General features: G+C 57.3%; 1 protein-coding gene across 2 annotated transcripts; it reads right to left on the minus strand.

Annotated features, from left to right (window-relative positions):
- Positions 1-1,756: 1,756 nt before the first annotated feature.
- On the minus strand, positions 1,757-11,340 carry FUT2 (fucosyltransferase 2). 2 transcript variants are annotated; one of them, XM_042919746.1, is made up of 3 exons: positions 11,128-11,340; positions 10,107-10,583; positions 1,757-3,077 (listed from the first exon to the last, which is right to left on the minus strand). In XM_042919746.1, the coding sequence occupies exon 3, from the start codon at positions 3,073-3,075 to the stop codon at positions 2,050-2,052; it is 1,026 nt and encodes a 341-aa protein (XP_042775680.1). In that variant the 5' UTR covers positions 3,076-3,077; positions 10,107-10,583; positions 11,128-11,340; the 3' UTR covers positions 1,757-2,049. The 2 variants fall into 2 exon arrangements, with proteins under 2 accessions (XP_042775680.1, XP_042775681.1); XM_042919747.1 differs by lacking the exon at positions 11,128-11,340 and adding an exon at positions 10,718-10,977.
- Between the last annotated feature and the right edge of the window lie 149 nt (positions 11,341-11,489).

Below are 11,489 nucleotides of genomic sequence, written 5' to 3' on the forward strand. Positions count from 1 at the left end.
ACAGCTATGAGCATACTAAGTATCGTGTCACCTCATCGCATGAGTCCCAAGTCAAAAGAAAAGGGTTCCAAGAGAACCCCCTAGAGAGACCTTGAAGGCCTGCAGGATGTGAGGTAGCTATTAGAGCACAAATATTCTGGGGTACGTGGATGGATTGTTCTTGAAATTGGGTGTGGCCACTTGACTGGCTTCAGCCACTGAAATAGGAGTGGTAAACGTTTTTTCCCTATGTACTGATTTTTGGAGCATCTTCCTCTCTCTATATATATATTCTTTTCTTTTTTTCAGAGAGAGAGAGAGAGAGAGAGAGAGAGAGGGTGATGCACAAGCAGGGGAGGGGCAGAGGGGGAGAGAGAGGGAGAGACAGAGAGAATCCCAAGCAGGTTCCATGCTTAGGGCGGAGCCCAACGTGGGGCTCCATCCCACGACCCTGGGATCATGACCTGAGCCAAAATCAAGAGTCAGATGCTCAACTGACTGAGCCACCCAGGTGCCTCCCAGTCCTTACATTCCTATATCACTTCCTTTTCAGACCGACTCCCTTACAAATACGGTGGCCTTGTCTGTATTGTGTGACCTCTCTGCAACTGGCCCGCGGTGAGTGCTGGGCTCAAACATCACTCTGATTGAGGCGTCCGATTGTCTCTTTCCGGGGCTGTGAACCTGTGAACTCCAGGCCCGAGGAGCCTCTGTTGAGCCCTTGGAGTATAGACCTCTCTACTTCCCCCATTACCTCTTTGGGGGAATCCTGGGGGATGCCTACGCCGAAGGACTTGAAGTTGACCTCAGCTAAGACGGCTCATTGTCAGCACCTACGCGTGGCCTCGGAGCGAGCCCGGGCCCCCTCACAGCATGGTGGCTTCCGACACCTCGATGGCGGCCGGATGAGGGAATGTTCCAGGCGGAAGTCCAAGCCGTCCTGGGGGACCGGCCACACGCGCAGGCGATCCGGGCGTCGGCCGCGAGGTTCTGCCAACCCCGCCTTGCTAGCGGGGATCCGAGCGAGGTTCCACCGCCACGAGTGTTTACGGAGGGAACGGATGGACCCGCTTCGAGCCCACTGAGCCATGCTGCGCTCGGAGTTCTCAACAGTAATCATCCCAGGCCCTGGCAAGCCAGGGTTGCAGAAGTGGGGCCCCGGGGGGTGTTGGGACGCACGCCGGCGACTGGCCAACAGGGCGGCGCTCTTTCGGAAACCGGGGGAAAGGTCCCCCCCCCACCCCACCCCCCACCCCGTTCCGGGCAAACTAGAAAAAAATGAGCCAGGCCAAGGCCACAGGGCTTGGAGAGGTGGTCGTCCGCTCTATTTGAGCCGCGCTTGCCTCCTTGGCCAGGCGGCTTTGGGGAGCGAGCAGACAACCGAGTTCAAGGCTTCCCTGTTTTCGGTACGTACATTGCTTCCTTCCTCCTCGGTAAGAGCGCCGCGCTTTTCCTCCCGTCCGCCGCCACATCCTTCAGAGGAGGCTGATCAACACCCCGGCTGAAGGGGGCAAAGATTTATTGATTTGCAGCTAAGCCAATCCCAGGGTCTTATTCGCCTGGCCTTGTGTTGGGTCAGGCGGGCATGTGATACACTTCCGGCCAGTGAGCTATGGGGGGGACGGGGGGGGGGGCAGTTGCAGGAGGGCTTTGGAATGCGTCCCTCACTCTTCAAAAGGGACCGAAGAACGGACCTCTTTTTGGCTGCCTCGTGAAGAGGTTGCCCGCATGTGACAGCCGGTTATGTGGCAGCCGTTTTGGGACCATGGGGGGGGGGGGGGGGGGGGGGGGGGGGAGCGGTCTGAGAGGAGTTGATGGCAGTTGAACAAGACGGACGGAACTGGGGTTCCCGGTGACATCGCCGAGCCTCTGCCTCGACGAACCCCAGAGATGCGCCGCCTCCGCTCTTGTTGCGTGGGACACGGAAACGTGCTATTTTAAGTCGGTGGCGACTTGGGTTTCTTGCGGCCTCTCGAGCGTCCTGGCACACGGAACAAGACGCCCCTGGGGCCCGGGCAGCTGGTCCTGGGGGAGCCAGCGAAGGAGGGGGGCGCCGAAGGCCGGCCGCCATCAGTGGTGGAGCAGCGGGGACAGGTCTGCCGAGATCCCAATCCACTCGGGCAGGAAGGCCGCCTCGGGCTTAAAGAGTTTGAGGAAGGGGGAGTCCGGGAGGGTGTAATTGGCCAGGTAGATGGTGTCCCCGCCCGCCAGGTAGGCGGCCCAGATCCCGAACGTGCCGATGGTCATGACCGTGTGGTTGCACTGCATGAGCAGCGCGAAGTCCTTGGCCGGCGAGGTCTCCACGCCGTCGCCGGCGAACACGACGTCGCCGCGGGAGGCGTCGATGTTCTCGCGGCACCAGGCCATGCCGTTGCTGGTGACCACGAAGACCGGGGCGCGGTGGCGGGCCCGGAACCAGCCCAGGGCCCGCTCCAGGTACCCGCGGTCGGCGACCACGCCCTTCCACACGCGGGGCATGACGTGCACGTAGTCGCCGCGGCGCACGTGGACGCCCACGAAGGTGCCCGGCCGCCGCCCGCCCACCCGCAGCCGCCGCAGAAACGCCTGGGCCTCCTCCCGCACGTGGTCGTGCAGGGTGAACTCGCGCCGGATCTCGTCGCGCACGTGGTGGTAGAAGGTCCAGGAGCAGGGGTAGCCGGTGAGGCGCACGTACTCCCCCGGGATGTGGCGGTGGCGGTCCTCCATCCAGTCGTTCAGGGGGTAGTTCCGCCAGGGGATCCTGCCGGCCGCCGCGTGGTGCAGGACGGGGAGGCTGATCCGGAAGATGGGCGCCAGCGTGCTGTGCATCTCGGCCGGGATGAAGGCGGGCCGCCCGTTCATCTTGGCCAGGGCGTACAGGGTGGCGTACTCCCCCATCTGGTTCCCCAGGCGCCCTTGGGCGTTGATGGTGAACATGCCGCCCCGGGGCCGGGGCGTCGTCGAGTTTTCCTCGGGCGCCCACACCAGCGTCTCGAGCTGCCAGCTGGGGCGAATCTTCGCGAGCCGCTGCTGAAGGTGAAATATGGTAGAGGCCGTGAAGACGAAGAGGAGGATATGGCCCATGGAGAAGAAGAAAGGCGCGTGGACGCTGAACATGGCTGTCGGGGAAGGGAGAGCCGGGGATGTTAGGCCAGGGGGTGGCGGCCCCGGAGGGGTGCGCGCAGACACGCGGGGGGTGGGGGTGGGGGTGCGTGCAGGGGGGGTTCACCCTGTGTGTAGATGAGCGTGAATGCGCAGTTACGTGTACGGGGGCAGGTCTCGGGAGTGTGTTTCCATCGGGTTCATTCGTTCCTGCTCATCCGGGTCGAAAGGAGTACGCCGTGTGGATTCACCCGAGTATGCATACGGGTATCTATACATTGTGCACACATACGGGTGTGTGTGAATTTGTGTGCATACAAGGGACAGGTGTGCGTTGTGTTGTGTGAGTGTGTATATGCTGTGTACATATAGGGTGTGTACTATGTATACAGTGAGCATACACACACACACACACACACACACATAATGTAAATACACGTTGTATGTTTCAACGTCTTTATAGACTGAATATACTTACATGGGTGTGTATATACGGGCAGGACAAGTGTATAGACCTACTACCGACCGGGGATCCGGTTTCTAGAGGTGTCCATTCTTGCATGCCCTGCCTATCCAAAGTCCCTTTGAAAGGAGATTGCCCGACCCATCACAAACTCCACCACCTGACCTGCCTGCCCTCGTCGCCGCCGCCAACTGAGCGGAAGATAAACGCCTGGTTCCACGGTGGCTTTGCCATCTGTTCGCAAAATTGCAACTCGTAAGGCTGGCTCTGAAAGATACGTTGGCCAGGGGCCCCTGGGTGCCTCAGTGGGTTAAGCGTCTGACTCTTGATCCCAGCTCAGGTCATGATGTCACGGTTCGTGAGTTCGAGCCCCCTCATCGGGCTCTGGGCTGACGGTGTGGAGCCTACTTGGGATTTTTTCTCTGCCCCTCCCCTGCTCATAAACTCCCCCCCCCCCAAAATAAATAAATAAATAAATAAATAAATAAATAAAAAGATAAGTTGGCCAATTCTCTCTCTTGAATATTTTTACCTGACGGTCAGAAGGCAGTTGGCAGGTGAGTGTTTGTTTTTTCTCCCCTCACACCGACTGCGTGTTCAACAATTCAATTCCATTTTGACGTTGCCTTCCTGGACTTGGGATCCGATCCAATGGGTTTAAGAGTTCCGTCTCATTTCATATACTGACGCCAAGTCCTGAGCCGTTCGTATCTCTGACTGATCACTTTTGAACTGGGGGTGCCCACGACTCCCTCCTCAGGTTTGATAATGTGCCAAAATGGCTCACAGAACTCAGAACTCATCTGATTATAAAGGACACGAACGCATAACCGGAGAAGAAGTACATAAGGTAAGATCCGGAAGGGCCTTCTGCCGTCCCCATGGAGGTGAGGTGGGCCGCCTTCCTGGCTCTTGGGTGGGCCTGCCAAACTCAGAGCCTCTCCGAAACCCATTGGTTAGGGGTTTTATGGAAGTTTCGTTATGGAGGCATGCCGTGGTTTGAAGAGGGAAGCGGTTAATCAGGCTCTTGGCCTGGGACCCCCTAGAGCTAAAATAAGGCCCAGACGGGACAGGGGCTTGGAGATACGGTTATGGAGCGTAAGCAAAACAGCTGAAAGGAAAGGAAAGCAGGGAGTGAACTGGTTCTGACTCCCCATTATGACTGGAAGCCAGGAAGGAAGAGCAGAACAAGCTTTGCTCCGGATTATCACGGTTAACGCTTTGTTGTCGCTGAAGATTGCCTCTAGAAGCGATCGATGGGCTTTGCCATTCTGCAGTCCAGCTGGAACCACACCTGCAGCCTGTTGCCACAGTGGAAGTCCAGGTTTGCTCACTGATCAACTTTGGGCTTGGAATCACGGGAATGGGGATATATGGGCGGAGTCAAAGGAATGAAGCGCCTTCTGGTCCCCCAGCTCTCCCAGAGACTTCCCTCTCCCTCCCCTGTGAATATGAGGTTCCCACCCACTCTTTTTAAAACTCTTCCTCATGAGCAGGCTTTCATCAGAGCATATCCTGGAGACTCTGCACAAAGGTAGATTAGATACGAAAGGTTTCTGGTTGATTGGGTCCACGGTTTGTGTTCCTTGGTCAAAGTACTGAAGCAAGTGGCCATTAAGAAGAGAACACTGGGGGGAAATCAAGCAGGGTGTGACGTGGTTGAAACTGGGAAGGTGCCAGAAGCTATGTAGATATGGTCCTTTATGGTTAATTGTATATAGCTGATAAAAGTTGGCACTGGACCTAATGTAGCAATATCCCTGCTTCTTAATCGCTGCTACCCTCATAGCCCATGAAGATGATATGCATTATCTTTCTCTCTTTTTTAATGTTTTTATTTATTTTTGAGACAGAGCGAGACAGAGCATGAGCAGGGGAGGGGCAGAGAGAGGGGGAGACACAGAATCCGAAGCAGGCTCCGGGCTCTGAGCTGTTGGCACGGAGCCCGACGCGGAGCTCGAACTCACAGACTGTGAGATCATGACCTTTGCTGAAGTCGGACGCTTAACCGACTGAGCCACCCAGGCACCCCATACGCATTATCTTTCTAGAAGAAAGTCAGGCTTGCCAACTAGATGCCTGGATTTGGGTTGAGCCAACTCAGGTGGGGTCTGTCTGGGCCCCTTGGGTCACCGGATGTTGAGCCTAGCCAGAAATGGACTCCTGGATGATACAATCTCCTCTGGCCCCCTTTGACTTGAAAGGCAAGGAGCCAGGGAGGCTGGGTTTACTGACTAAGGTTCATTGCACAGCTCCGCAGATGCTCAGTCTTACTGCTCAAAAGTTCCGGATCAGGCCCCTTCCTCATCGCCACCGAGTGTAAATAAAGCCTCTGTTCCCTAAGCCCAACACGGACTAGGCTTCACACAGTGACAGAAAGGACGCATGACTCAGTGGACACACTCTGATCACAGGCTGTTGACGGCAGGCTCCCACGCTCATTAGCTGTGTGACTCTGGGAAGCAACTTCACCTTTCTGACCATTAAAACAGTACCTTTTGATCTTATCACATACAGGGGGCGCGTGGGTGGCTCAGTCGGTTAAGCATCCAACTCTTAATTTCAGCTCAGGTCACCATCTCACGGTTTTCGGGAGTTCGAGCCCCACATCGGGCTCTGTGCGGACGGTGCAGAGGCTGCTTGGGATTCTCTCTCTGCCCCTCCCCCCCTGCTCGTGCTGTTTCCATCTCTCTCAAAATAAATACATAAACTGATTTAAACAGTTTTTGAAAGATGATCACATTCAAAGCAAAGAGCCCTGCTCTGTGCGGCTGAGATGGGAACAGACCTACAAGAGGAATGAATTTCGTCCAGAGGTTGTGAATTCTGGGACGAGCTAGGGTGACCTCATACCATCAGATGTAGATACGGTGGCTTGAGCTGACCGTGGGGGCTGTCCCTCTGAGGAGTGGGTGAGTGTGTGTGATTCTACTTGCCCTGGTTAATGTTTGATTTTTTTTTATTTCTGGGTGAAAAAAAATTTTTTTTAATGTTTATTTGTTTTTGAGACAGAGAGAGACAGAGCATGAGCAGGGGAGGGGCAGAGAGAGAGGGAGACACAGAATCCGAAACAGGCTCCAGGCTCTGAGCCGTCAGCACAGAGCCCGACGCAGGGCTCAAACTTGCAGACTGTGAGATCATGACCTGAGCCGAAGTCGGACGCTCAACCAACTGAGCCACCCAGGCGCCCCCATTTCTGGTTTTTTTTTTTTTTTTTTTAGTGTTTATTTATTTTAAGAGACAGAGAGAGAGTGAGAGCGAGCAGGAGAGGGGCAGAGAGAGAGGGTGAGAGAGAATCCCAAGCAGGCTCCACGCTGTGAGGGCAGCACCTGACAGGGTGCTCGAACCCGTGAGATCATGACCTGAGCCGAAATCAAGAGTCCCACGCTTAGTCAGTTGAGCCACCCAGGCACCCCTGATTTTTTTTTTTTTAATGGAGTCGAAGGCATGAGATGAAGCATACGTGTGATGGCAGTCAAGGGGTAGACCGTATGGAGGTAGTACATTTTTGCCCACTCAACCCATAGACCTTGTGTGCCATGCGTTGGGTTGTGTCTGTCTCCAAAAGGCGTATTGGAATCCTAACTCCTGATACTGCAGAATATGGACCTTATGTGGACACAGGGTCTTTACAGAAGTGACCGAGTTACAATGAGGTCATCCTAAGGTGGGCCGTAATCCAATAGCAATGATGTCTTTATTAAAAAAACAACAACAACAAAAAAAACGCAGCCAGTAGGGCATCATCTGACTTTGGCCCAAGGCGGCCCTTGTGTGGGCATGGGCGCAGGCTCAAGAGACGCGTCTGTATCCAGCAGAGTCCCTCCCTTGGGGATTTGAAGTTAGAAACACAGGGAGGGTGGCTGGTTGGTTGTGGGCCCCACAGCTGAAGGGCCCGTGAGAGCCCGCGTGCAGCCATGTTGAGCCATACCCAAGAGGGACCAGAGAAACCCATGAGCACAGTGAACTGGACCCTGAGATGAAAAAGGTTGAGGGAGAGATGGAAAGCATCACTGTGCCCCCCTGATGGCTCCCTGGCTCCTGTTTCGTCAAGGCCACTGGCCCTTACATTCCTGTCCAGATCCCGACCAGGTTCCTCGAGACCCGGCCCTGACTCTGGGGTAGCAGGAACTCTCTGGGGACTGGGAAGCAGGAGGAAGCTGGGGACAGAGGGGACACCCAAGGTAGGAGGAGGGAGAGTGGCCTCGTGCCTTCTTCCCACTTCTTCTGGGTGCTTCTCTCTTCCTTTCTCCAAGTAGCTTGTGAGCCTTTGAAGAGCTCCTCTGTCTGGTTGCGAATTTGCCAAGCACGGGACATGGGAAAAACGCAGGCCCAGGGAAATGCTTGTGGGGAGGCAGGATGGAGGGAGGGAGGGAAGAGAGAAGGAAAGAAGGAGGGAAGGAAGGAAGGAAGGGAGGAGGGAAGAGACAGGTGTAGAAAGCGACTGGAAAAGAAAAAGGGACAGAAAGAACTGGAGAGAAATACAGGGACAGAGCCAGAGAGAGCAGGAGGACAGACAGACAAGGAGACACGGAGACACAGAGAGAAAGACGAGGCAGGGAGAAAGAGACAGACAGGAATAGAAAACCACAGGAGCGACGGAGAGAGGGAGAGACAGGAGAGAGAGAAAAGGGCAGGCAGAAGTGGAGATGCCGCACTCAGTCCAGCTCTGACCTCTGTCCCAATTCTGTGCCTCCAAGCGAGTCGCTCTCGGGATCATTCAGACCCGGTCTCTCGGTCTCAGACACAGCTCCATGAAGGAAGGAAGGGACGGGGTTGCTCTGGTTCCCTCTCTGTCCCCCGCAGCCCTCGGAAACAGGGCTGGACACACAGTAGGTGCTCGGGAAATGTGTGTAGAAGGAACGTGGGCCTCCACCTGTCAAGGATACTGGGAGAATGACCGTCATGATCACACCTGTTCGTCTCTGGGCTGGCCCTGAATGTGCCCTCGAAATTTGTTTCCCTCAGACAGAAAGACAATAAGGCCAGCTTTGTTTGGGTGAAAAGGAAGGCAGAATGTTCTAGAACGGTGGCTGCCGTCTCTCAGCTTCCTTGGTGGTTCCTTCCTTCCTCACTCGGGATGGGAGATCGAGCCCCACCTCCCGCTCCGTGCTGGAGCCTGCTTAAGGTTCTCTCTCCCTCCCTCTGCCCCTCTCTGCCACTCTGGCTCTCTAAAAAAAAAAAAAAAAAAAAAAAAAAAAAAAAAAGAGGCTCAGAGACTAGCCAGAGAAGGGCCTGGGGGGCAAGCCCGGGCCAGGGCTGGGGCGGGGAGCTGGGCACAGGGAGACGGGGAGAGCAGCTGGCCCCCCTGACATCTGTGGGGAGAGCTTGGGGAATGCCAGCAGCCAGCTTCTGGAAAGTGGGGTCCCAGGGGGATCGGAAAGTCCGTCTCTGGGTCTGTCCTCAGTCCCTGTGTCTGTCCTCAGTCCCTGTACCGGCATCGGGCCCTTCAGGCCATCATCCAAGGAGGGAGGGGCAAGAGGAAAGGTCAAGAGTCCTTCCTTCATCCGTTTGGAGGCAGGAGGATTGGAGAACAGAAGGAGCCCCAACTTCGAAGGAGGAGCCCAGCCTGCGGGTCCTTCGGGAAAATGGGGCCACTGCTATCTGTCCAGAAGGCCTTTTAAGTGCTCTCTCTGGCTCTCTCACCCCAGGCTAAGCCTGGCCCACTGCGTCCTCTCCCCTCTGGAGCCTGGCCCCTGGTGCCAAGCCTCCCCCCATCTGTCCCCACACCCAGAGCTGGCCTTGCGCCTCCCCAGCTCACCGCCCTCCCAGGGCTTTCCACCTCCACCCAGCCAGGCTTCGCCACCAAGAAATAACCCCGTCTCCCCCCACCCCACCCCACCCCCGAAATTCGCACTGTAAGCACACCTTTGGGGAAGAGCTTGGGGCACAAATGTGAGGCCACCACCTGGAAGTCCTCGACTTGATTCCCAGGACTGGAATGGAAGGGGGCGGGGGGGGGGGGGGGGGGGGGGGGGGGGGGGGGGGGGGGGGTGGCTCGGGAGCCAGGGATCCCTGGGGCCACGGTGGGCCTGGAGGTGCGGGCGGCAGCAGCCTTGGGGACCCTGAGGACCCCTGGGTCCTGTGGGTGGGTCCTGCGACCCCGAGGTCGCAGGAGGTGGAGGTGGGGGGTGGCGGGGAGAGGCGAACAGGAAACTCTCGCACAGCAGGCCCTGCCCTGCACGGAGATTCTCAGGTAAGCTCCAGGAAACTGGTGACGGGAGGGAGGGAGCTGGTGGCCTGGGGCTGGGGAGGGGAGAGTGGAGGTGATGAGGGAGGTGCGGGCTCAGGTGGTCGATCGGCAGGGAAGGAAGGGGAGGGGAGCGGAGCGGGGCGGCGGCTGGGGCTCACGGGGAGATGAGACGACTGGGGTGCTGGGTGCAGAGGAGGTGGGCTCCTGGGCGGCGAGGGGTGGACCCTCTGCCGGCGGAGACCCCGGGGCGGGGGCGGGGCATCCCAGAGGGGATCCCTGAGTTCAAGTGCGTCCCAGCACTCGGCCCCCGTGCGCGCGCTCTCGCCAGCGCGCAGCGGGTCGGGGAGAGCCTCTCCCCCTCCACCCCCGCCCCACCTCGCCATCTCTCACCTGGTTCCGGCCGCAGGAATCCGGGGGCCGACGACGGGGCTGCTCGGCGAGCAGATCGGGGTGCTCCCTCGTCGGAGATCGACCCTTCACTCAGAAATCTGAACCTCCCAGCACCCGGGTCCGGAAAACCCCGCCCAGGCTCTACCTGGCCTCCCCGAGCCGTAGGGGGGGTGGCGGGGTTTAGGGAGCCAGGTGTGCCCGGCGCCCCACCTCCCACCCCACGTGACTGCTGGGACGCTGGCCCGGGAGGCCCCTCGGGAGGAGGCCGGCTGAGTCCAGCCCGGCCAGGCTCGTCCGGACTCAGCCCTGCCAGGGTCCTGGGTTTCTTTATTTGGGCCCCAACCGCAGCATTTACGTGGTCTGCTAACCTCCTCCCGTCTTCGCCACCGGGTGAGTTCCGTGCGCTCAGCGGCCCTGTGGGGCAGGCGGAGATTCCAAGGCCCCGAGATGTGAAGTAACTCGCTCAAGGTCACACAGCTATAGGAAGTGAGAGGAGCTAGGTTTCGAAACCGGGCTGGCCAGAATCTCGGATACACCCTGGCGAGCACCGACTCTTCTCACTCTCCCTGCTTTCAAAAAAAGATTCTCTTAGGAAACGAAAATCCCCTAACCTTGCATCACAGGGCCAGGCTATGCTTGTCTGCGGCCGCCGAAGTCAAGTGCAAGATCCAGGAGCAATTTCCCAGGGGAGGGAGGAGCCCCCCAACAGTCCTAACACTGAAAGGCAACAGCTCTTCCGGGCTCCTGAGTGAGTGGACGGGAGCCCCCACCATCCATGGATCTCACCCTCCGCTCCTTCCCTGCAAAAAACGAAAACCATCTGGGGGCGCCTGGGTGGCTCAGTCGGTTGAGCGACCAACTTGGACTTCAGCTCCTGATCTCGAGGTTTGCACGTTCAGCCAGGTTCGTGGCTGACAGGGGGGAGCCTGCTTGGGATTCTCTCCCTCTCCCCTCCCCCCCCCCCACCTCTCTGCCCCTCCCTGCTTCATGCTTTCTCTCTCTCAAAATGAATAAAACAAACCTTTAAAAAAATCTGAATCGGATCAAGCCTCTCGGTGTGATCACCGGTTTTCAGAAAAACAGGGGGATAAAGTCGCCAGTGAATGGACACCACGAGGGTGCATTGAGCCAAGTCCAGAAGGTGGGACGGTCCACAGGACATATGACCCGGCTTCCCCAACACGGGAAGAAAAGGAACAAGAAAGAGGAGGCTTGTAAGATATGCAAAGCAGATTCTGGGCTCCGAAACATAGAAACAGATTTTTCACCTATGTGGATCTCCGACAGGATGTTTAAAAGTCAACGGGGATGTGGGACACATCTCTATGTCACATTTATCAGCATTTATCCTTAGTCACTAAATGCCGTGGCCACATCGGACAA

This window comes from Panthera leo, chromosome E2, assembly GCF_018350215.1.
Source record: "Panthera leo isolate Ple1 chromosome E2, P.leo_Ple1_pat1.1, whole genome shotgun sequence".
In the NCBI taxonomy this organism is placed as follows: domain Eukaryota; kingdom Metazoa; phylum Chordata; class Mammalia; order Carnivora; family Felidae; genus Panthera; species Panthera leo.